This window comes from Pseudophryne corroboree, chromosome 9 (genome assembly GCF_028390025.1).
Source record: "Pseudophryne corroboree isolate aPseCor3 chromosome 9, aPseCor3.hap2, whole genome shotgun sequence".
In the NCBI taxonomy this organism is placed as follows: Eukaryota; Metazoa; Chordata; class Amphibia; order Anura; family Myobatrachidae; genus Pseudophryne; species Pseudophryne corroboree.
The window spans coordinates 52,286,879-52,313,956 of NC_086452.1; the positions used below are offsets into that span (position 1 = coordinate 52,286,879).

The 27,078-nt window shown below is 46.1% G+C and overlaps 1 protein-coding gene across 7 annotated transcripts in view; it reads left to right on the plus strand.

The window, feature by feature from the left end:
• Positions 1-27,078, plus strand: part of SZT2 (SZT2 subunit of KICSTOR complex) — a 295,338-nt gene that overhangs the window by 209,618 nt on the left and 58,642 nt on the right. For all 7 annotated transcript variants that reach the window (XM_063939324.1, XM_063939327.1, XM_063939326.1 and 4 more), the window contains 3 exons: positions 24,213-24,446; positions 24,579-24,789; positions 25,046-25,120. In XM_063939324.1, the coding sequence (XP_063795394.1) occupies positions 24,213-24,446; positions 24,579-24,789; positions 25,046-25,120 (520 nt within the window). The remainder of the gene's footprint in view (positions 1-24,212; positions 24,447-24,578; positions 24,790-25,045; positions 25,121-27,078) is intronic.

Consider the following 27,078-nt stretch of genomic DNA (forward strand, 5'->3'; position numbering starts at 1 on the left):
GAGGTTTGGCTCTGGCGGCGGGATCTGGGGCAGTCAGGAAGTTGATTGCCACAGCTCCTCCCCCACCATACATTGCAGGAGAGAAGTTGATTGCGGAGAGAAACGCACTGGGTTGTAAAACACAAACTCTTAGTAACACTGTAAATGTTAATGATGTTAACCAAATAACTCATGCAAGTATTAACCCGTGCAAGATGTACCCTGTTTTGAACCTTCCTCAGGAGTGTGATCAAGAAGACGATTCAGCAACAATTTCAGCTCTCTCTCTTGCAGCCACCATAGCAGAGACCACAGTAGGCACAGCGACACCCACGAGATTAGTGAAAGCCCCTAGCGGAGGGATAGGTGAGGTCGTGTCAACGGGTAAGTACGGCACCATGCACTACACTGAAACAATTGTACCACAACAAGCTGTAGAATCTACACAGGAAGAGGCTGTTAGAATTGCTCCTGTAAGGGTAATAGCAGTTCCCAATGGAAAAACAGATGTGTCTGGAGCCACTCCCATAAGGAACATTGCCATGTACACTCCATTTTCCAGAATGGAATTAAGAACAATAGTGTCCGAATTTCCTGACCCCAGGAAGGATTTAGTTGCTAGCCAAAAATACATCAGGGATTTAGGTAACACGGTAGAACCCAACAACAAGGATTGGCAGATACTGCTAAGAGCTTGTTTACCTTCCAATGTTGATGCAACTCAGTTTTTAGCTGATTGTGCATTGGATAAAGATGTACCGCTTACAGACGTGTACAACAAGGATAATGTAAAAAGGATAAATTTACAGCTAAAAGAGTATTTCCCAGCCGTTGTTAAATGGAATAAAATATTTTCCATTAAGCAAAAGGAGTCCGAAACGGCAATAGAATATTTTCACCGGGCACTATTAGAAATGGCAAAGTACACTGGTATAGAAGACATAAAGACCAACCCAAACCATCGAGAAGTAGCAGTATCTGTACTGATGGATGGTTTGAAAGAAACATTAAAAGCTAGGGTACAGACCACGCAGCCATGTTGGCGAGGTCTGTCAGTGTCCACCTTGAGAGAGGCTGCTATTGATCACGACAGAAATATCACTAGGCACAGGGAGTCGCAAAGTGATAAGTTGATGTCCGTAAGTATACAGGCGCTGACCACAAGGCAGCCTGCGTATGTACCACCGAATCCTGTGGGTAAGGCAAGTGTAATAACATGTTTTTCTTGTAACAGACCGGGACACTATGCACGAGACTGTAGAGTAAGAAATGTACAAAGATCTTTTCAACCCCCTAGACAACAACACCACACACGACATTGGGAGCAGGGTCCACAGAGGCGGAGTTTTGAGCCACATACAGGGGAAACAAAAAGATATCCCCCACACAGAGATTGGCATGCCTCTGGTAGTTCCCAGCTAACTCCCTCACAAGTAGTTGCTGCCAGCGGGATTCAGGGAGGTCAGCATACCCAATAGGGGTGTGGCCATACCTGTAATCTGCAACCAGTTAAATTGATTGCCAGTCTTGGAAGCGAACCAGAGATTGCAATCAATGTAGCCGGTAAAACTTTAAACTTTCTTGTAGACACAGGGGCGGCCAAGTCAGTGATCAATTCGACAGTGGGCATGAGAACCACTGGTAGGACAGTTCCAGCCATAGGAGTAACAGGAGTAGTCCAGCACTACCCTGTTAGCAAACCAGCCGAGATTACAATAGGGCCTTTGCATACCAAGCATTCCTTTTTGCTGGCTGCATCGGCACCGACCAATCTCCTGGGAAGAGACTTACTATGTAAAATGGGTTGCGTCATTTATTGTACTCCTGAAGGTGTATTCTTGGACATCCCTGAGAATCACGCTCAGGAAGTACGAGACATGTTAGACTCCCCATCAAAATTAATGTCACATTCCATTATGACAAATAGGAATCCATCCCAAGTAGAAGAGATGACATCTCAGATACCAGAGTCGCTTTGGACAAAAGATGGACAGGACACTGGATTAATGGCAAATGTAGCCCCAGTAGTAGTACAAGTAAAAGATGGTAGGATAGCTCCAAAAATCCCACAGTATCCTCTGAAGCCAGAGGTGGAGTTAGGAGTTTTCCCGGTAATAGAGCGCTTGCTACAACAGGGCATTCTAGTAAGAACGTCCAGCACAGCAAATAGTCCCATCTTCCCTGTTAAAAAGAGTGGGGGGAGGGGTTACAGGCTAGTGCAGGATCTAAGGGGGATTAACAAAATAGTTGAGAGTCAGTTCCCCGTAGTGCCTAATCCAGCTGTCATCCTAATGCAAATTCCTCCCACTGCCAAATTTTTCACTGTTATTGACCTCTGCTCCGCTTTCTTTTCGGTACCTCTGCACCCTGACAGCCAATATTTGTTTGCATTCACATACAGAGGAGTCCAATATACGTGGACTCGGTTACCCCAAGGTTTCATAGATAGTCCAAGTATATTTTCTCAGGCTTTGCATGATTGTTTACAGTCTTTCCAACCGGAAAGTGGATCAGTGTTGATACAGTACGTGGATGACCTACTGCTGTGTTCTGATTCATTGGAGGCATCCCTGAAGGATACGAAACAGCTCCTGTTTCATCTTTCAGACACAGGTCACAAGGTCTCCAAAGACAAGTTGCAATTATGCCAAGCTAAGGTAAAATACTTGGGACACTGTCTAACACAAGGACTGAGACACCTGACCGCTGATAGAATCCAAGCCATTAGAGACATGACACTGCCACAAACCCAGCAACAGATCAGGACGTTTTTAGGAATGTGTGGGTATTGCCGTAATTGGATCCCAGGGTTTTCCATATTGGCGCTACCTTTGCAGGAAATGGTCTCCTCAAACAAACCTGATCGGATTTCGCATACAGACGAATCCGAAACAGCATTTGAGAGACTCAAACAGTGCCTAACGCAGGCACCAGCATTAGGTATGCCAGACTATGGGAAACCCTTTGAGCTATACGGAACAGAAAGTGCTGGGTGCGCAGCAGGGGTACTAACACAAAAACACGGTGATGCCAGCAGGCCAATTGCATACTACAGCGCGCAGCTAGACACGGTAGCGCGATCCCTCCCCACATGCTTGCGTAGCGTTGCAGCGATAGCATTGCTAGTGACGAAAAGCGAAGATGTCGTGCTAGGCCACAACCTCACAATCCATACACCACATGCGGTATCGGCCTTATTGAATTCTGCCCAAACCAGACATGTCTCATCAGCAAGGTTTACGAGATGGGAATTGGCATTAATGGCCCCAGTAAACATCACCATAAGGAGATGCAGCGCATTAAACCCTGCAACATTTCTCCCAGGTGTGCCTGGACAGGCACAAAGGGTGGGAGGTGAGAGTGATGGGGAAGGAGGATTTAATGCAAAGGAAGATACACATGATTGTATGGAATATTTGACCCAAAATTTTACCGCAAGGCCTGACATCAGTGACAATCCACTAGAAGATGCAGAACTCACGTTCTACACGGACGGTAGTTGTCACAGACAGTCAGACTCGGGAGACTTGTGTACTGGATACGCAGTCGTAGATGACCAAGACACCATAGAAGCAGAACCGCTAGGCCCACCTCACTCAGCCCAGGTTGCTGAACTGGTCGCCCTAACCAGAGCATGTGAATTGGCTAAGGGTAAGTCTGCCAATATCTACACCGATTCTAGATACGCGTTCGGGGTAGTCCATGATTTCGGAGCGCTATGGCGTCTCAGAAATTTCATGACGGCAGCTGGTACACCGATAGCGCATGCAGCTCACATAAAAAGGCTTCTAACAGCGATACAGGAACCCGACAGAGTGGCTGTTATCAAATGTAAAGCACATACATATAGTCAAGACCCAGTATCCCTTGGTAACAGCCGAGCAGACGAAGCTGCAAAGCTTGCAGCTGCTACCCCCATACGGACAGACACCACACAACTGATGGTATTTAATACCATCAACACACGAAAGTTGTGTGAAATGCAGAATTTGTGTTCCACTCAGGAGAGAGCAGTCTGGAAGGCAAAGGGATATGGCCAAGAGTCCTCAGGGCTCTGGACGGATGGACATGGTAAACCAGTGGCCCCCAGGGCATACCTTCCGTGTCTGGCTGAAGCAGCTCACGGGCTGACTCATCTAGGCAAGGAGGGGATGTGCAAATTGGTAAGAGCATACTGGTGCGCCCCAGGATTCTCCTCTCATGCTAGTAAAAGAGCAATGTCATGCCTTACCTGTCTGAGAAAGAATATTGGAAAGGCAATACCTACAGAACCCTCCCATATCCCACCTGCCGGCGGCCCTTTCCAAGTAATACAAATTGACTTCATTCAATTACCCCCATGTAGAAATTTGAAATATGTACTTGTTTGCATAGATGTTTTCTCGAATTGGGTCGAGGCTTTTCCAGCAGCTACAAATACCGCTATGTTTACAGCTAAGAAAATTGTGCAGGAATTTGTATGTAGGTATGGTATCCCTAGAATCATTGAAAGTGATAGGGGTACCCATTTTACAGGTGATGTCTTTCAAGGAATGTGTAAGTTGATGGGAATTGATAGTAAGCTGCACACTCCGTACCGTCCACAGGCGAGTGCGAAGGTCGAAAGAGTGAACAGCACTATTAAAAATAAATTGAGTAAAGTAATGGCAGAGACAGGATTGACGTGGCCAGAAGCTTTACCCATTGTTTTGTATAGTATCAGAACCACTCCCAGGTCCCCTCTTAATCTGTCTCCTTTTGAAATTCTGTTTGGTCGACAACCGCATGTCATGATTAACCCTCAGGATGATTTGAAATGTAACAATGAAGTAACTGTAAAGTACTTAATTAATATGAGTAAGCAGTTGAGGAATCAAAATGATAATCTGAAGTTGGTGATTCCTGATTTACCAGATAGTAATTGTCATGACATTGAACCTGGGGATTATGTAATGATACGAAATTTTCTACGCTCAGGTTGTCTTATTGATAGATGGGAAGGACCATACCAGGTCTTATTGACTAGCACCACAGCATTGAAGGTTGCTGAGAGAGAGACTTGGGTCCATTCATCCCACTGCAAGAAGGTTGCTGATCCAGAGAAGTCCCGTGATAAGGAACAGACGGTAGAGGTTGTATCACTAGAGTGTCTGTTCCAGGAGGACTGAGGCGGCACCTGAGCCTTGAAGACCGAAAACAGCTGTCGACTCCCCTCTCCCTTTTATTGTTTTCTCCACTTCCCATCCCCTCTCCTTTAAAATTTCTTTTTCCCCCTTCTCATTCTTCTCTATTTCCTCCTCAAAGATGGACTTGCCCCAAGAGACTGTGGTCCGGATTTTGATGTTAACCATGATGTTGACCAAAGCAGTCTGTTCCGGCGAGAGTACCATAGAGGTCGAAAGAGGTTCTGGAATGGGTTCCGATTATGATGATGGAGGTGTAGTTTTCCAAGATCAACCAAGCCAACAAGCAAAGGCGAGTATCAGAAAACGATCTGATAGAAGAAATTGTGATGGATTGTTAGCTGAGGAAAATTGTATCTGTAGGCTCTGTGATAATCTGGTTGAAGATGGATGCATAAAGAAATGTCAATCTAGTTTTAATATCCATATAGACCGGCATCCATTGAGTGACTATCACTCCTTAGTGGGTAACGTGTTAAACCAAACAGATTGTTGGGTATGCTCTCAAGTACCTCAGGGTCACAGTAAATCAGGGCTAGTACCATTTCCTTTAACGTTAGGGGAGGTACTTGAGCTAAGTGGTGGGAGACCGGTGGACCGGAGGTTTAACATCTCCAGCCCTCCTAGTTTGAAGCTCCACCAATACCATGTGGATAGGTCCCTCATATGTTTTAACATCTCCAATCCCAGAAAACCGGGAAATTGGGAAGTGTCATGGAGCAACCTTACCATGACCTTTTCACACAGAGCAGATAGAATGCCTACAGATACAGAACTCGTACGCCACATAGCCAGTAGAGGAAAATCATTCCGGTATCGATATACCTTAGGAAATAGGATTACTAAAGTTGGAGAGGTATCACCAGGATACTGTGCACATATCGTACAAACTGATACGTGCATTAGACAGATGGAAGAATTAGGGTCAGGAGATTTCACCTGGAAGGTTTGTAACATGGTCATGTCCTTCTCCGTCCCTTATGTTCTCCCCGATGATGCATATTTCATATGCGGGAGAAAGGCGTACAAGTGGCTTGCCCCAAACTCTGAAGGATTGTGTTATATTGGAAAAGTATTGCCTGAAGTAATGACTGTTACACATGACAAAATGAAGGACATACACCGTGGTGCCCAAACTCCTTATACTCACACTCACTACGAGCACCTTGTTAAAAGACAACTGTCAGAAAGGTTAGAGCATCCGGCCTCTGATCTTATCCATGAATCCACCGGGATTCAGGTTCTGGTAGCGTTAGATTTCACTCGCACCGCTCGAGGTGTGATGAATTATAGATACATTTCCGCACTCGCCAATTTGTTAGATAATATCACTGAAATGTATGATGACACGTTTAGATACACTGGAAGAGAACTTCAAGCTTACAAAACAGAACTAGTTCAGCATAGGATGGTTCTTAATTATCTTACAGCAGTAACAGGCGGATATTGTGTTACATTGGCAACACAGTACGGCATAAAGTGTTGCACGTATATCACAAATAGCACCGAGGATCCGGTAGAGGTCATAGACCAAAAGATGGACGATATTCTGCAATTAAAGTGGGAATTTCGTCGAAAACACAATCTCACCCTTGCTGCTGTAGGTAATGAGCTGACTGGTTGGGTGTCATGGTTGAACCCGCGAAATTGGTTCTCCGGTTTAGGAGACTGGGCTCAAGGAGTCATAATGGATGTTGGAAAGTTTCTCCTATGTATTTTGGGTGTCGTTATATCGTTTGGATTGATATTTAGATGCGGGCAGGCTTTAATAAGGTGCAAACAAAGTACAAAAGTGATGAGCTTGAGGAGTGAGGAAACTGTAATTAACCTGGATTTGATTTATGACCCAATGCTAGAAACCATGACGTAATGATGTAATGAGTATACGGTCCGTCTTTCACCCATTTCTATGTTTTCCTCCGAGGTACAAAGACCCACGTAGACGAAGGATTTGATGAGCCAAGGGGCCGACAACGGAAAGATGGAAAGAAGAAGAGCAGACGACCTGATAAACAAGATTTTGATGGACAATGCCATGGGTACCCCAGTTTCCCTAGGAACTTTAAAATCACGCTAGCCCAACATTTTTTGTAAATCCATGGACGTTGTATGCTTTACTCACGATTTATGAGCAAAAGCACAAAGAAGAAGACTCCAATCAACCGACACCAATCAAGACCCCAATCGACGAACGTACATTAACCTGACATAGAATATCATTGCATTTTTCGTAAGTGTTCTCTATCTTCATCTCTACAACCCTCAGGTAATGACACACATAGACGATAGGGAATACAGGCACAGATAGCAGCAACCACATACCCCCCCAATTCATGTATCATCAACTAAAATGTGCATCCCCATTGTGTTACAACCACAGCCGAAATGAGCTCGGTAGAGTTTGACAGCCCATCCACAGACCTGTACCACAGGATAAGAAGGAATTCAAATGTATACTTCGCAATACCTCGAAGCTTGATTTACCACACGTACGGCACGATGATACATGACCCTCCAAACATGGACTCATACACACATGCTCCTGCTTTCTCACTAGGTCATACCCTCTTCACACCTTCTCCTCTCTCCTCCCCTACCCAACCATGGAAATCAATTAACCCCTGACTTACATTTTTCTCCTTAAATATTTTGTGGCAGTTATTATTGACTGCCAAAGGGTGGACTGTCAAAGTCAGAAAAATGTCTCAATGCACGTTGCCATATTTGCACCGCACACTGGTCCGTGCTGCGCATGCGTACGCTCTCCCGTGGAAGCGCATACCCGCAATAGCGTGCACTCGCACGCGCAGTATGCGCATTTACGGTAGAGTTTATGTGATCGTAGCGTGCGACTCATTAGTTACAAATGTTCACAATTAATGTAGTTTATAGATCATGATCCCTTTGATAGTTTCTGTAAGTTTGGTTAAAGTATAATGTCCCAGAGCTGAGGAATCCCTCTTTGCATCGTACGAAGGGTTTAACAGGAATCATACAGCAGTATTTGGTACCCATCGGAAGAGTATTTGATTAGCAATATTCCGGTGTTGGTTTGGAGCGTATTAATCGCTCGTGCGAATAGTTATGGACATAAGAAGTTTATGTCCATTTCTATGATTTGCACATACTCAGGTATGCGGCGGGAAACCCAGTTTCCCACCCACCTGAGCTGTTGGAAATCGTCACAGCCCACCTGTATGAATCACCCTATGACCTTTTGTTATGATGCAGGGCCGAATTCCTTCGGCCAATGGACAATGGGATTGTAGGACCAGGAGATTGCATTGTGTGTGGAGCATAAATAGGCAGGCCGACCACATCCAGCTCTCACTCTCTCATCAACGGTTATCTGCTGATAATCGGGAGCTGGATATCGAGGCGCTGGCGATCATACCCTTTGTGCGTAAGTTCTCTCCATAATCATTGTCTTTCTGCGAGCCAATCTCTCTCTCTCTATCTCTCTCTCTCCTCTTTTTCTCTTAAATACCTTATAGTATTATAGTATTGTATCGTATTGCATTTAGGTCAGTGTAGTATTGTCTTTTTGTATTTATTGTTTAGTTCTGTGGTTAGGAAGTCTCTGTTATATTGTAGTGTATCATATGTACTGTTATCCCCTTTTACAAGTATATTAGACGTAATACAGTTAATAGGCCTTGGAAACCTAAACCAGTATCTGTGTATTTCCTATAGTGATAAGTGTTCACTTGAGCGTCGGTGACGCTCAAATAGCTTTTGTAGATAGTCAGGTTACACAAGGTTGCATTTACACCCTGTATTCACATTAAGGTATTCTGTGTGTTTCGTCGGTATAAGGTTTAACATAAAGGTATAGTGTTGTGAGCGTCTGCACCGCTGGTGACCTCCTCGTGGTCTCTAGCGTATGCTACGTTACAGCGAATCTTTCCTCTAGACATAACCAATAACGTGTCCTGTGATCACTGGGCCGTGAGCGAACGTGACGCTTGAGCGTCTCGCCTACGGCTGAGCGATCGTTACGCAAATAGCGTATCATTACGGTATTTCTTAAGTAAGCAGCGTACAGTGTTCTTAGCTTCATAAGGGTTGATTATACGACAAAGGAATTTAGCATTGTCACTTCTCATGACCCACCTGCTCAGGGAACACGGTTGGATCCTGAAGCTTCCAAAATCACATTTGGAACCAACCAGGAGGTTGTCCTTTCTGGGAATGATCCTCGACACGGAAGTGCAGAGGGTGTTTCTTCCAGAGGAAAAAGAGTTGGTGATACAAACAATGGTCCGGGATGTCCTGAAGCCAGCCCGGGTGACGGTTCATCAGTGCATTCGCCTTCTGGGAAAGATGCTCTACAGTACGGGAGGTTTCATGCTCGGTCCTTCCAACTGGATCTCCTGGACAAGTGGTCAGGATCCTATCTACATATGCACCAGAGAATACATCTGTCACCAAAGGCCAGGATTTCACTCCTATGGTGGTTGCAGCTACCTCATCTTCTGGAGGGCCGCAGGTTCGGGACTCAGGACTGGATCCTTCTAACCACGGATGCAAGTCTCCGGGGCTGGGGCGCAGTCACTGAAGGGGAGACCTTCTAAGAAAGGTGGTCAAGTCTGGAGGCCGGCCTGCCGATAAACATTCTAGAACTAAGAGCCGTCTACAACGGTCTTCTCCAAGCGGCCCATCTTCTGAGAAATCAGGCCATTCAAGTGCAGTCGGACAATGTAACGGCAGTGGCTTACATCAACCGACAGGGCGGAACGAAGAACAGAGCTGCAATGTCAGCGGTAACAAGAATCATCCTCTGGGCAGAAAAACATGCGTTGGCGCTGTCAGCAATCTTCATTCCGGGAGTAGACAACTGGGAAGCGGACTTCCTCAGTAGACACAACCTGCATCCAGGAGAGTGGGGTCTCCATCCGGAGGTGTTCAAGGAGGTAACAGATCTTTGGGGTGTACCTCAAATAGACATGATGGCCTCTCGTCTCAACAAGAAGCTTCAGCGATATTGGTCCAGGTCGAGGGACCCGCAAGCAGTGGCAGTGGACGCCCTAGTGACTCCGTGGGTTTTCCAGTCCGTGTACGTGTTTCCACCACCCCCACTTATTCCAAGAGTGCTAAAGCTCATAAGGAGAACAAGGGCTCAAGCGATCCTCATTGCTCCAGACTGGCCAAGAAGGTCTTGGTACGCGGATCTTCTGGATCTACTCCTAGAAGAGCTCTTCCCCTTCAGGAGGACCTGCTGCAGCAGGGGCCGTTCGCCTATCGAGACTTACCGCGGCTGCGTTTAACGGCATGGAGGTTGAACGCCAGATACTAGCCCGGAAGGGCATTCCGAACAAGGTTATTCCTACCCTGATACAGGCTAGGAAAGGAGTAACGTCTAAACATTACCATCGTATTTGGAAAAAATATGTATCTTGGTGTGAGTCCAAGAAGTTTCCTATGGTGGAATTTCAACTGGGACGGTTTCTCCTCTTCCTGCAAGCAGGTGTGGATATGGGACTGAGGTTGGGATCCATAAAGGTCCAAATTTCGGCCCTATCCATTTCCTTCCAGAAACAGTTGGCTGCGCTCCCTGAGGTTCAGACTTTTTGAAGGGAGTTCTGCACATCCAACCTCCCTTTGTACCGCCTACGGCGCCCTGGGATCTTAATGTGGTGTTGCAGTTCCTCCAGTTGGACTGGTTTGAACCTCTACAGGAGGTTGAGGTCAAGTTTCTCATGTGGAAGGCTGTCACTTTGTTGGCCTTAGCTTCTGCTAGACGTGTGTCGGAGTTGGGGGCTTTGTCATATAAAAGCCCATACTTGATCTACCATGAAGATAGAGCTTAGCTTCGGATATGTTAGCAGTTTCTTCCGAAGGTTGTGTCGGCATTTCATATCAACCAACCTATTGTGGTGCCAGTTGCGACTGACTCCTCAATTTCATCAAAGTCCTTAGATGTGGTAAGGGCTCTAAAAATCTATGTGAGGAGGACTGCTCGTCACAGAAAATCGGACTCTCTGTTTGTCCTGTATGATCCCAAGAAAATTGGGTGTCCTGCTTCTAAGCAGACGATCTCTCGCTGGATCAGGTTCACTATCCAGCATGCGTATTCTACGGCGGGATTGCCGTGTCCTACGTCTGTCAAGGCCCACTCTACTCGTAAGGTGGGGTCTTCCTGGTCGGCTGCCCGGGGTGTCTCGGCATTACATCTTTGCCGAGCAGCAACTTGGTCTGCGTCGAACACGTTTGCAAAGTTCTACAAGTTCGATACTTTGGACTCTGAGGACCTGAAGTTTGGTCTATCAGTTCTGCAGGAGCCTCCGCGCTCTCCCGTCCGTTCTGGGAGCTTTGGTACATCCCCATGGTACTAATGTGGACCCCAGCATCCTCTAGGACGTAAGAGAAAATAGGATTTTGGTTACCTACCGGTAAATCCTTTTCTTGTAGTCCGTAGAGGATGCTGGGCGCCCGCCCAGCGCTTCGTTTTCCTGCTATTGTTGTTTGGTTCAGTTCAACTACGTTTTAGTTGAGTACTGCACTGTTACTTAGTAAGTAATGTTTCAGCGGTTGCTGAGTTTCAAGCTAGTCTCCTCGGGCACAGTTTCTAGACTGAGTCTGGTAGGAGGGGCATAGAGGGAGGATCCAGCCCACCCTCTCAAACTCTTAAAGTGCCAATGGCTCCTGGTGGACCTGTCTATACCCCATGGTACTAATGTGGACCCCAGCATCCTCTAAGGACTACGAGAAAGGATTTACGGGTAGGTAACCAAAATCCTATTTTTGTGAGCATTGGTCGTTAAACATTGGTCATTTTAAACTGGTATATTGTTATGTGGGATGGTGTGTGTGTGTGTGTGTGTGTGTGTGTGTGTGTGTGTGTGTGTGTGTGTGTGTGTGTGCGTGTGTAGGGGGGGGAGTAGGGGTTATACTTAGGCACCACCGGGCAGGGTTAGGTTCAGGCTGCGGAGGGAGTTGAGTTAGGTTTAGCCTGCTAGAATGGAGGGTTAGGGAGCCAGTGGTATTCTGATCGCCAGCAGCCCAATCGCCGACATGTCAAGCCTAACCCATATATAATATATAGTAACCAGGATAGGATATTAAAAGTGACCACTGGTGTAAAAAATGTATTCAGAGACTGAGCTTCAGTAAAACATAAATATGGAAAAAAGGGGGGGATGAGGGGTTCAGCGACCACTGGTATCTGCAATAAGGTAGTATACTAGATTGATATATAAAAAATTACAATTTATTAACAAAGTATAAAACACTAGGTACATTCATAAAACAATGGGACAATGCATAAAGTCACAGCTGAACTGTAGGACTTAAATAAGTTCAAAGACTATAATAAAAATTATAATAGATTATTCCTTATCTGGGTATTGAGGTCATTTAGGGAGACCTAAATGACCTCAATACCCAGATAAGGAATAATCTTTTATAATTTTTATTATAGTCTTTGAACTTATTTAAGTGCTACAGTTCAGCTGTGATTTTATGCATTGTCCCATTGTTTTATGAATGTACCTAGTGTTTTATACTTTGTCAATAAATTGTAATTTTTTATATATCAATCTAGTATTCTACCTTATTGCAGACACCAGTGGTCGCTGAACCCCTCATCTCCCCCCCTTCTTTCCAATTTAAATTTTTCAGGGAGAATACCGTCCCTGTTCTTATTTGAGGGGAATAGCTGACGCCTCCTAACAAACTAGTGGGGAGTGTCCAAACTACGTATACTTGCAACATATCTGACACATTTGTTTTCATCACATGTGGCGCAATATTAATCCTTTTCTATATATAAAACATAAATGTTTATTTATGAGAACAGGCTACTAAAAAAAAAAAAATAATTTCACAGAGTAAAAAAAAGGTATTTATGTAAAATATGCTAAAAAACTAACATAGTCAAAACTGACACATTAAAAATGAGACATAAAAGAGACGTACTGTAAAAGATTCAGTGGTGGATGCTTATCTTTCAGAGAGAGGTAAACTTAAAGATTTCCAACGCGTTTCGTCCTTTAAATTTCATCAAGGTGTATTTGTGTGTGTGCATATATGTGTGTGTGTATATATATATAATATATGGGATAGAGGTAGTACGGCGCCAGAGGTGTATGTGAATAGAATAAGTATTTATGGTTAAAAAGTACCAGACTATAGACACTCCTTTAAAAATGTAAGGTGTCAGCTGACCCCTAAATAATTGGGCAGGGATAAGCTGCCTTACAATAGAGATAGGACAAGGGGATAGGGGTGCTAGCGACCTGCAGTGTCTGTACAAACAACAAATATGAAGAATTTGGCAGGATACGTTCTTATAAAAAGTAAAAGATAGGTTTATTTATACAAAATATTGCTTAAAAAGGTGGGCTAAAACAATACAGGCATAGAAGGTTACTAAAACTGCATCGAATTAAACCTAAAAAAATGCACAATAAAGAGCTAAAATCAACAATCTAATAGGATAAGAATATGATGCTTATCTTAAAAATGGAGGATCAGTTGAGGCACACACACACACACACACACACACACACACACACACACACACACACACACACACACACACACACACACACACACACACACACACACACACACACTGCATAAGCCCGTAAGCCCGGCACTCATGATGTGTTATAGTTACGGCTCCGGTGCCATCCAGAGGACTTTAGCATAAATAATTCACACTGCACGACCACCAGCACAGTCCTGACGTTTCGGAAATGTAATTCCTTCTTCAGAGTACTCTCAAGAAGGAATTACATTTCTGAAACGTCAGGACTGTGCTGGTGGTCGTGCAGTGTGAATTTGTTATGCTAAAGTCCTCTGGGTGCAGCCTCCAGCAGCAATACGTGTGTGTGTGTGTATGTATATGTATATGTGTATATATATATATATATATATATATATATATATTCTCCAAATAGGGAACTAGGCTCAGAAGTGGCGGAGCTCAGGGGTTAAAAATGTTCAGAGAAGACCCGTATTCCAACTGACCAACATTTCAATTTCATACGTTTTACCCTGAAGTATATACAGTGTATATACCTTATTATTATTATTATTTTCTCTAACGTCCTAAGTGGATGCTGGGGACTCCGTAAGGACCATGGGGAATAGCGGCTCCGCAGGAGACTGGGCACATCTAAAGAAAGCTTTAGGACTATCTGGTGTGCACTGGCTCCTCCCCCTATGACCCTCCTCCAAGCCTCAGTTAGATCTCTGTGCCCGAACGAGAAGGGTGCACACTAGGGGCTCTCCTGAGCTTCTTAGTGAAAGTTTTAGTTTAGGTTTTTTTATTTTCAGTGAGACCTGCTGGCAACAGGCTCACTGCATCGAGGGACTAAGGGGAGAAGAAGCGAACTCACCTGCGTGCAGAGTGGATTGGGCTTCTTAGGCTACTGGACATTAGCTCCAGAGGGACGATCACAGGCCCAGCCTGGATGGGTCCCAGAGCCGCGCCGCCGGCCCCCTTACAGAGCCAGAAGGCAGAAGAGGTCCGGAAAATCGGCGGCAGAAGACGTCCTGTCTTCAACAAGGTAGCGCACAGCACTGCAGCTGTGCGCCATTGCTCTCAGCACACTTCACACTCCGGTCACTGAGGGTGCAGGGCGCTGGGGGGGGGCGCCCTGAGACGCAATAAAAAACACCTTGGATGGCAAAAAATGCATCACATATAGCTCCTGGGCTATATGGATGCATTTAACCCCTGCCTGAATACATAGAAAAACGGGAGATAGGCTCCGCCCCCTTATCGGCGGCCTTATCTCCTCAGCACACTGGCGCCATTTTCCCTCACAGCTCCGTTGGAGGGAAGCTCCCTGTCTCTCCCCTGCAGTCACTACACTACAGAAAGGGTTAAAAAAGAGAGGGGGGGCACTAATTACGCGCAGTATTAAAAGATACAGCAGCTATAAGGGGAAAAACACTTATATAAGGTTATCCCTGTATATATATAGCGCTCTGGTGTGTGCTGGCAAACTCTCCCTCTGTCTCCCCAAAGGGCTAGTGGGGTCCTGTCCTCTATCAGAGCATTCCCTGTGTGTGTGCTGTATGTCGGTACGTTTGTGTCGACATGTATGAGGAGAAAAATGATGTGGAGACGGAGCATTGCCTGTAATAGTGATGTCACCCCCTAGGGGGTCGACACCTGAGTGGATGAACTGTTGGAAGGAATTACATGACAGTGTCAGCTCTGTATAAAAGACAGTGGTTGACATGAGACAGCCGGCTACTCAGCTTGTGCCTGTCCAGACGTCTCATAGGCCGTCAGGGGCTCTAAAGCGCCCGTTACCTCAGATGGCAGATATAGACGCCGACACGGATACTGACTCCAGTGTCGACGGTGAAGAGACAAATGTGACTTCCAGTAGGGCCACACGTTACATGATTGAGGCAATGAAAAATGTTTTACACATTTCTGATAATACGAGTACCACCAAAAAGGGGTATTATGTTCGGTGAGGAAAAACTACCTGTAGTTTTCCTGAATCAGAAATTAAATGAGGTGTGTGATGATGCGTGGTTTTCCCCCGATAACAACTGATAATTTCTAAAATGTTATTGGTATTATATCCTTTCCCGCCAGAGGTTAGGGTGCGTTGGGAAACACACCCTAGGGTGGATAAAGCGCTCACACGCTTGTAAGGGCTCTACCCTCTCCTGAGATGGCCGCCCTTAAGGATCCTGCTGATAGAAAGCAGGAGGGTATCCTAAAATGTATTTACACACATACTGGTGTTATACTGCGACCAGCAATCGCCTCAGCCTGGATGTGCAGTGCTGGGTTGGCGTGGTCGGATTCCCTGACTGAAAATATTGATACCCTAGATAGGGACAGTATATTTTTGCCTATAGAGCATTTAAAAGATGCATTTCTATATATGCGTGATGCACAGCGGAATATTTGCCGACTGGCATCAAGTCTAAGTGCGTTGTCCATTTCTACCAGTAGAGGGTTATGGACACGTCAGTGGTCAGGTGATGCGTATTCCAAACGGCATTTGGAAGTATTGCCTTATTAAAGGGAGGAGTTATTTGGGGTCGGTCTTTCAGACCTGGTGGCCACGGCAACAGCTGGGAAATCCACGTTTGTACCCCAGGTCGCCTCTCAACATGAGAAGACGCCGTATTATCAGGCGCAGTCTTTTCGTGGACAAGCGGGCAAAAGGTTCCTCATTTCTGCCCCGTGACAGAGGGAGAGGAAAAAGGCTGCAGAAATCAGCCAGTTCCCAGGAACAGAAACCCTCTCCCGCCTCTGCCAAGCCCTCAGTATGACGCTGGGGCTTTACAAGCAGAATCAGGCACGGTGGGGGGCCCGTCTCAATGAATTTCAGCGCGCAGTGGGCTCACTCGCAAGTAGACCCCTGGATCCTTCAGGTGATATCTCAGGGGTACAAATTAGAATTCGAGACGTCTCCCCCTCGCCGTTTCCTAAAGTCGGCTTTACCGATGTCTCCTTCTGACAGGGAGACAGTTTTGGAAGCCATTCACAAGCTGTATTCCCAGCAGGTGATAACAAGGTACCCCTCCTGCAACAGGGAACGGGGTATTATTCCACACTGTTGTGGTACCGAAGCCGGACGGCTCGGTGAGACTGATTCTAAATCTAAAATCTTTGAACACTTACATACAGAGGTTCAAATTCAAGATTGAGTCACTCAGAGCAGTGATTGCGAACCTGGAAGAAGGGGACTACATGATGTCTCGGGACATCAAGGATGCTTACCTTCATGTCAAAATTTACCCTTCTCATCAAGGGTACCTCAGGTTTATGGTACAGAACTGTCACTATCAGTTCAGACGCTGCCGTATGGATGGTCCACGGCACCCCGGGTCTTTACCAAGGTAATGGCCGAAATGATGATATTCCTTCGAAGGAAGGGAATTTTAGTTATCCTTTACTTGGACGATTCCCTGATAAGGGTAAGATCCAGGGAACAGTTGGAGGTCGGTGTAGCACTATCTCAGGTAGTGTTGCGGCAGCACGATTGGATTCTCAATATTCCAAAATCGCAGCTGGTTCCGACGACTTGTCTTCTGTTCCTAGGGATGATCCTGGACACAGTCCAGACAAAGGTTTTTCTCCCGGAGGAAAAAGCCAGGGAGTTATCCGAGCTAGTCAGGAACCTCCTAAAACCGAGCCAAGTCTCAGTGCATCAATGCACAAGGGTTCTGGGTAAAATGGTGGCTTCCTACGAAGCAATCCCATTCGGCAGATTCCACGCAAGAAATTTCCAGTGGGACCTGCTGGACAAATGGTCCGGGTCGCATCTTCAGATGCATCAGTGGATAACCCTGTCACCAAGGACAAGGGTGTCCCTCCTGTGGTGGTTGCAGAGTGCTCATCTTCTAGAGGGCCGCAGATTCGGCATTCAGGACTGGGTCCTGGTGACCACGGATGCCAGCCTGCGAGGCTGGGGAGCAGTCACACAGGGAAGGAATATCCAGGGCTTATGGTCAAGTCTGGAGACATCACTTCACATAAATATCCTGAAGCTAAGGGCCATTTACAATGCTCTAAGCTTAGCAAGACCTCTGCTTCAAGGTCAGCCGGTGTTGATCCAGTCGGACAACATCACGGCAGTCACCCACGTAAACAGACAGGGTGGCACAAGAAGCAGGAGGGCAATGGCAGAAGCTGCAAGGATTCTTCGCTGGGCGGAAAATCATGTGATAGCACTGTCAGCAGTATTCATTCCGGGAGTGGACAACTGGGAAGCAGACTTCCTCAGCACGACCTCCACCCGGAAGAGTGGGGACTTCACCCAGAAGTCTTCCACATGATTATAAACCGTTGGGAAAAACTCGACAGGTATTGCCCCAGGTCAAGGGACCCTCAGGCAATAGCTGTAGACGCTCTGGTAACACCGTGGGTGTACCAGTCAGTGTATGTGTTCCCTCCTCTGCCTCTCATACCCAAGGTACTGAGATTGATAAGATGGAGAGGAGTAAGCACTATATTCGTGGCTCCGGATTGGCCAAGATGGACTTGGTAACCGGAACTTCAAGAGATGCTCACGGAGGATCCGTGGCCTCTACCTCTAAGAAGGGACCTGCTCCAGCAAGGACCCTGTCTGTTCCAAGACTTACCGTGGCTGCGTTTGACGGCATGGCGGTTGAACGCCGGATCCTGAAGGAAAAAAGGCATTCCGGATGAAGTCATCCCTATCCTGATCAAAGCCAGGAAGGATGTAACCGCAAAACATTATCACCGCATTTGGCGAAAATATGTTGCGTGGTGCGAGGCCAGTAAGGCCCGACGGAGGAAATTCAACTGGGTCGATTCCTACATTTCCTGCAAATAGGAGTGTCTATGGGCCTGAAATTGGGGTCCATTAAGGTTCAAATTTCGGCCCTGTCAATTTTCTTCCAAAAAGAACTAGCTTCAGTCCCTGAAGTTCAGACGTTTGTAAAAGGGGTACTGCATATACAGCCTCCTTTTGTGCCTTCAGTGGCACTTTGGGATCTCAATGTAGTTTTTGGGTTCCAAAAGTCACATTGGTTTGAACCACTTAAATCTGTGGAGTTAAAATATCTCACATGGAAAGTGGTCATGCTGTTGGCCCTGGCCTGGGCCAGGCGCGTGTCAGAATTGGCGGCTTTATCCTGTAAAAGCCCTTATCTGATTTTCCATTCGGACAGGGCGGAATTGAGGACTCGTCCTCAGTTTCTCCCTAAGGTGGTTTCAGCGTTTCACCTGAACCAACCTATTGTGGTGCCTGCGGCTACTAGGCACTTGGAGGACTCCAAGTTGCTAGACGTTGTCAGGGCCCTGAAAATATATGTTTCCAGGACGGCTGGAGTCAGGAAAACTGACTCGCTGTTTATCCTGTATGCACCCAACAAGCTGGGTGCTCCTGCTTCTAAGCAGACTATTGCTCGTTGGATTTGTAGTACAATTCAGCTTGCACATTCGGTGGCAGGCCTGCCACAGCCAAAAATCTGTAAATGCCCACTCCACAAGGAAGGTGGGCTTATCTTGGGCGGCTGCCCGAGGGGTCTCGGCTTTACAACTTTGCCGAGCAGCTACTTGGTCAGGAGCAAATACGTTTGTAAAATTCTACAAAATTGATACCCTGGCTGAGGAGGACCTGGAGTTCTCTCATTTGGTGCTGCAGAGTCATCCGCACTCTCCCGCCCGTTTGGGAGCTTTGGTATAATCCCCATGGTCCTTACGGAGTCCCCAGCATCCACTTAGGACGTTAGAGAAAATAAGAATTTACTTACCGATAATTCTATTTCTCGTAGTCCGTAGTGGATGCTGGGCGCCCATCCCAAGTGCGGATTGTCTGCAATACTGGTACATAGTTATTGTTACCAAAAAATCGGGTTATTGCTGTAGTGAGCCATCTTTTCTAGAGGCTCCTCTGTTATCATGCTGTTAATTGGGTTCAGATCACAAGTTGTACGGTGTGATTGGTGTGGCTGGTATGAGTCTTACCCGGGATTCAAGATCCTTCCTTATTGTGTACGCTCGTCCGGGCACAGTATCCTAACTGAGGCTTGGAGGAGGGTCATAGGGGGAGGAGCCAGTGCACACCAGATAGTCCTAAAGCTTTCTTTAGATGTGCCCAGTCTCCTGCGGAGCCGCTATTCCCCATGGTCCTTACGGAGTCCCCAGCATCCACTACGGACTACGAGAAATAGAATTATCGGTAAGTAAATTCTTCTTCTCCTTCTTCTCCTTCTCCTTCTTCTCCTTCTCCTTCTTCTCCTTCTCCTTCTTCTCCTTCTCCTTCTCCTTCTCCTTCTCCTTCTCCTTCTCCTTCTCCTTCTCCTTCTCCTTCTTCTTCTTCTTCTTCTTCTTCTTCTTCTTCTTCTTCTTCTTCTTCTCCTTCTCCTTCTCCTTCTCCTTCTCCTTCTCCTTCTCCTTCTCCTTCTCCTTCTCCTTCTCCTTCTCCTTCTCCTTCTCCTTCTCCTCCTCCCACAAGGGTTCCGCAGCGCCCTATTGCAGAGTACATAAACAAATAATCAAAAAGGAAAACAGCAACTTACAGTTGAAGACAATATAGGACAGGTAACGGTAAATAAACATAGCTACATCAGCAGATGACACTGGAATAAGTATCAGCTGGCAGTAGACTGCTGGAGTTGGTGCAGTGGAAGATTAATAAAGTAAGAGAAAAGATAAGCACATGAGGGAAGAGGGCCCTGCTCGTGAGAGCTTACATTCTAAAGGGGAGGGGTAGACAGACGGGGGTGACACAGATGGGGTACATAGAGAGCGTGGAATAGAGGGTTAGGATGAGATTTGGCTGGGTTTGGTGAAGAAATGGGTCTTGAGAGCCTGTTTGAAGTTTTGTAGAGAGTTGGAGAGTCTGAGGGGGAGAGGTAGGGAATTCCACAGAATTGGAGCAGCACGTGAAAAATCTTGGAGGTAGCAGTGGGAGGAAGTAATCAGTAGGCAGGAGAATCTGCGTGCATTAGCAGAGCGAAGAGGACGGGTGGGAGAGTAAAGGGAGATAAGGTCAGAGATGTAAATGGGAGAGGAGTAGGTGAGGGTTTTGTAAGCGAGTGTGATAAGCTTGAAATGGTTTCTGAAAGGGAAGGGGAGCCAGTGAAGATCTTGTAGGAGAGGAGAGGTGGACGTAGTGCGTTTGGTGAGGAAAATGGGCCGGATTGGAGTGGAGAGAGGTATTTGTCAGGAATGCCAGTCAGGAGCAGATTACAGTAGTCCAGTCTGGAGATGACCAGTGAGTGGATAAGAGTCTTAGTAGCATCCTCGGTCAGAAAGGGCCTGATCCTGGAAATATTTTTTAGATGAAAATGACAGGTTTGTGAGAGGTGCTGAATGTGTGGTTTGAAGGAGAGGGAGGAGTCAAGGATTACTCCAAGACAGCGCACTTGGGGGCTAGAGGAGTTAGTAGTGCCATCAATAGATAATGAGATTGTAGGAGGTGAGGTTATGCGGGAGGAAGGGAAGATGATCAGCTCAGTCTTAGACATGTTAAGTTGAAGAAAGCGCTGGGACATCCAAGCAGAGATAGCAGAGAGACAGTTGGAGATACGAGTGAGGAGAGCAGGGGAGAGGTCCGGAGAGGAAAGATAGATCTGAGTGTCATCAGCATAGAGATGATATTGGAAATCAAAAGAGCTAATGAGCTTACCTAGTGAGGATGTATAGAAAGAGAAAAGAAGAGGACCAAGGACAGAACCTTGGGGTACACCTACCGTTAGTGGAAGTGAGGGGGAGGGAGGAGTCATGAGAGGAGACAGAGAAGGAACGATCAGAGAGGTAGGAAGAAAGCCAAGAGAGGGCAGTTATCACGCAGACTAATGGAGTGAAGGATTTGCAGTAGGAGAGGGTGGTCCACAGTGTCAAAAGCAGCAGACTGATCAAGAAGATCAAGTAGTGGCCCTTAGATTTAGCAGCATGGAGGTCATTGCAGACTTTTGTAAGGGCAGTTTCAGTGGAGTGGAGTGGAGAGGACGGAAGCCAGACTGGAATGGGTCAAGCAGTGAGTGTGAGGAAAGAAAGGAAGTAAGGCGGTTGTAGACCATATGTTCAAGGAGTTTGGAGGCAAAAGGGAGAAGAGAGATGGATCGGTAGTTGGAGAGAGTGTTTGGATCAAGGGTAGGTTTTTTAAGAATAGGAGAGATGAGTGCTTGCTTGAAGGCAGAGGGGACAGTGCCTGATGAGAGGGAGAGACTGAGAAGGTGGGAAAGAGATGATAAAAGGCAGTTATGCGCTGTCTACTAGAATGTCATTAAATATTTATTTTTTTATATTTTTAACTTAATTTCATTTAATTTATGCAGTCCAGGCCATGTGCATTGTCATGTGCGTACATAATCCATGAAGAGTGTGGGGGTATTCCCCGAATAAGGACTAAGTGTTCTATGCACCAGACAGACAAATACGAGTTCTTGTGCAGAACTATATTCGCCGTGTGTCAGCATATATACGCTGGTAGCTGACCCTCACTGTATCTTGATTGTTATTTTATTTCTTGCATAAATAAGACCATTTCTAATTGCAGATGAAACAGTTTTGCGCGAGTTGGAGACAGACTTGTTTTGTATCCATCGCTGCTGTGAGCCAATGAGGCCTGTTAATGGTTCCCATCATGAATTACATTTTTCTGTCAGAAGTTCTTACAGACCATTATTTCTCCAGCTTCAATAAAAAAAAACCCCTCTGTAAATATAAATGTAGTGACAGCAGTGTTTTTGGACCGGTAATCTGAGCCGCCGCGGTCACCCGCGAGAGGTCTGTTGTGCTTGGAATAACTGAGCTTGCAGTTCTGCGCGCAGTCTACAAGCGCCGGATGATATTTTTAGAAACAATTATCCCTTTTTATGGCTCATTCTCCGCTAATGTCAAGGAAAGTTCTAGTGGCTGAATTTGTCCCGCAAAACTGAGCATTTAATGATCCCCTGGGAGTTATTTCAGCTTTAAAATGACGGATTTGGTGTAAATGTAACACATAGTCCCAAGACTCTGTTTGGCAGCACAAAGTTGTCGTTTTAAGTTTAAGTGTTTTTGTTACTGCTTAATTTTCCCTCTTTTATTTCCTGCATTTTTATAGATCCCTTCCCTCTTCCATCCACAAATAAAATGTTGCAAAGTCATAGAATACTGCGGAGGGGCTCATTAAGTAAGGGGCAAAGCGACACGATGTGCTGTGTACCTCCTGCCTTCAATCTGAGATCCAAACCATGTAGAGTGGTCAGAGTAATGTGAGCAAATATCTGGCTTGCTGGTATGATGACAACCATGTGTTGTGCTTGCACCAGTTTGCTCAATAATCCCTTACTGCTTACATAGGCGTGGAGTATCTGCTCAGGGACTAAAGTGACCTTCGTCCTCTCGTTATTCCTATTGGGGGCTATGGGTCATTAGGTCGACAGTCATTAGGTCGACCACTATTGGTCGACATGCACTAGGCTGACATGGTCAATAGGTCGACATGCATTTTTTTACTTTTTTTGGTGTCGTTTTCTTCGTAAAGTGACTGGGAACCCCACTTAGTGCACCGTGTCCCCTCGCATGGCTCACTTTGCTCGCCATGCTTCGGGCAAGGTGCCTCGCTCTGCTACTGCTGCGCTCGGCGTAGGTTACCGTTCCCAATTGTAGTCCATGTGGATAATAAAGTATGAAAAAGTAAAAAAAAAATTAAAAAAAGATGTGAAAAACTCATGTCGCCCTTTTTCCATGTCGACCAATAGTGGTCGACCTAATGACCGTAAGCCCTATTGGAACCATACAGTTATTTGCCATTCGGCCGCTTCAGCTTACTTACCTCCTTTATGCTAATGTTTAAGTCCACCTGTGTATTGTAAATATCTGTGCATCTGCATGTGGGGGCTTATCTCACATCTGGACTTGCAGATATTACATCCAAGCGCCGTCCGCACGCTATGATTGGTTCCGGAAGCCGGCGCACACTGCCACACCCGTATGATACTCCTATGAGATGGAACAGTTCTTGTGCTCAAATAGTCACTGCCCAGAAACACCCTTTCATGGATACTGTGGCCTATCAATAGACGGATCAATTTCTGCGCAGTAGGGAACGCCGTCTTTGTGCATATATAGCTGATGTGGCACATGTACATGTATGCGCAAATCCACAAGGACTGCCCTCATTTCCATTTGCGTCCAATTTAGAATGAGTCCCGTAATATGTCTGTGATCATATTTTAACAGATAAAGGGGTCTATGTACTAAGCCCTGAAGAGAGATAAAGTGGGCGGAGATAAAATACCAACCAACCAGCTCGTAACTGTCATTTTTCAAACACAGCCTGTAACATGGCAGTTAGGAGCTGATTATCTGGTACTTTCTCTCTCTCCACTTTACCTCTCTCCAAGACTTCGTAAATTGACCCCAAAGTTTCTACAAGTGTTATTTAAAACCACCCTAAAATATGAGTAATAATGAATAGAGTTTGGGGTAGTAAGGACTACTGTAGTATATACATTCAGTTCCCCTGATAGATGCTCTTTTAATGCAAGTCAAAATGTATTATTGCAACATGGCCCACCTACTTATATCATGATTTAACAAAGAACTGGTGTTTATTTTACAGTAAAATATACCCCATGATCACCGTGCTCTGTAGAAGATAATGTATTGCGCCTTTTGTACAGGAGTTTCACCGCCTGTCCCTGCCGGGCTACCAGCTGAACGAGGAAGAGGAGGATTATTACTACGTCTCTCTGAACCGGCTGCATGCCCATAGAGTAGAGAACGTCGGGTCACAACATCTTAATGTGCAAGGACAGTCACCCTGGCAGGACTCCGATGGTGGTACTGCCACTGAAAGTGTAGAGGACGACATTGAGCCCAAAATGCCACCAAAGAGTTGTCTTTCTGTAGACAAGGTACATACTGGGCAAAGGAGGTGGTGACTGGCTGTGGACATGGTGTTAATGTAGAAGATCTGTAGTAGGTTCACTCTGTAAATGAACCACTGTCTTCTTCATGACAACTCCATTATCTTATCATTATAATAGATGGAAGAGGATGCTGGTGAATGGGCGGCATCTGCTATGGAGGTGTCCGATAGCGACGTGTCTTCCGTGATTTCGGGGATCTGCACCTTGGACCAGGGGGGCAAAGCTGCTATTGAAGCTTCTTTGGCTGACCGAGTCCTCACGCCACATAAAACGTCCTCTATGGTCAGCCTCCCCGAATCCGTGCAGTCCTCCACCGTGACTAGCACAGGTACGTGTCTGTGTTCCTTTCTCTTTTCTCATGTTCTAGGCCTGACCTTCTAATGAAGAGCTTTGTGCTGAGTTGCAGTTCTGTGTTCTCTCACATTAGTGCTTTCATATCATCTTAGGTTTGTTCCCACCTTCTGCGTTTAAAGACATGGAGATTGTCCTGATAGTGCTTCCCTTTGTGAGCCCTTTGTACTGTGCCTGGCCGGGGCTCCTGTATACTGTGTGTCGGAATAATCTCATGTCCATATCTACCCTAGGTGGGTCTCGGCCGCGTCCCAGTCGTGTCCAGAGCCTGGTCTCCAGTCATGGCAGTATGGACTCCGACCACTTAGGTGAGCCAGGATCTAGTTACATGTTTGTGTCATGTCTGTCACCATGTTAAAATTATGAAATACTGTCAGCATGGTTTGGGCAGTGCAGAGACCCCTATAGGATGTAAGCGAATCCTCTGTTCTGGTGAGGAATCCTTATTATCATGGGCCATTGTCCCCTCTGCATGCACAAGCATGATGGACCAGTATAATACCAGGACACTGCCCATTGCACTAGATTGCTAGACCACACCTCCCACCGCCTTCTTAATATCACGCTATACATACAAAGGCTCACTTTGGCCCTCATTCCGAGTTGTTCGCTCGGTATTTTTCATCGCATCGCAGTGAAATTCCGCTTAGTGCGCATGCGCAATTTTCGCACTGCGACTGCGCCAAGTATCTTTGCTATGAAGATAGTATTTTTACTCACGGCTTTTTCATCGCTCCGGCGATCGTAATGTGATTGACAGGAAATGGGTGTTACTGGGCGGAAACACGGCGTTTTATGGGCGTGTGGCTGAAAACGCTACCGTTTCCGGAAAAAACGCAGGAGTGGCCGGAGAAACGGGGGAGTGGTTGGGCGAACGCTGGGTGTGTTTGTGACGTCAAACCAGGAACGACAAGCACTGAACTGATCGCACAGGCAGAGTAAGTGTGGAGCTACTCTAAAACTGCTAAGTAGTTTGTGATCGCAATATTGCGAATACATCGGTCGCAATTTTAAGATGCTAAGATACACTCCCAGTAGGCGTAGGCTTAGCGTGTGTAACTCTGCTAAATTCGCCTTGCGACCGATCAACTCGGAATGAGGGCCTTTATTTTTAAGACCATGACATCCACGTAAACGAGTCGGCTGGGGTTATAAAATACCCTACAGTGCCCTCCTTAAATGCACTTAGAAACTTCACCACAACCAGGTTACACCAGGTTAGCAAATCAGTGGTGTAATAAATCACCTCCCACACTGTATACCACTGGGAGCCCGGTCTGAGCTCTTATTATAAGCAGACAGGTTTACTGTGGGCTGTCAAGTGAATTGGATGGCGATTGTTGCAGATTCTGGTGTGACTTGCAGTGGGCAGTGATCCCGCTGGTGTAAGGAAGGTCTACACAGAGCAGTGTTCCAAGAATTCCTGAATACTGGGGTTAATGGTTTTAGAGCTACCTGGGTGGAAATATCTCCTGTCACCCCTATTCCCACCTAACTCACTAGTGTGCTCCCTCGCTTCCTGTCTTGCTGACCACCACGTCTCAGAGACTCCCTCTAGTGAGCCGTCCAAGCATTGCACTTTTCACACCTTGGTCCAGCAGCCGTCTTTGTACACCCAGATGACAGTCCTCCTTTAGATTTCATAATATCCGTGGCCTTCCCACACCCGGCTTCATGTTCAGTGTGCTGCGTGGATACACCCTGTAGAGGGAAACTGCTCGGGTTAGGCTGTGTTCCTGTGCAACAGAAGGACAGCTGACTGGCAGAGGGAGGAAAAGGATTCCGTATGCTTAGATACAAAGCACATTGCAATGCACAGAAACCATACAACACATTTATATGTGCAAATGCAAAATAGTTTGTCAGACGGAGCCAACAGGCAGAGTTATACTCTGTTATGTATGTCTGGTACCTCTGTACCCATTGACCCAAATGCTTCCTATGTTCTAGTAGTGCTCCTAGCAATCAATCAGATTTTAACTATCATTTTACAGCAGGTCTTAGATAATTCATAGCTTGAATCTGATTGGTCGCTACGGGCAAAACTTCCACTTGTCCTCTGTAGAAGGTTTGATAAATCTAAAGGGCCCCATACTCTACAATGATATGTCTGAGTCTGAAGTCGGGGGCGATTTCCCTTGAACTCTCCCGGGAGCTACCCGGGAGTTGTTCCATACGATTCCATATGATTTGGTAAATTTTACATGCGATATATCGTATGCGATCCCAGCCATGCCTGCAGGAACCGACATATCACGAGTGCAGC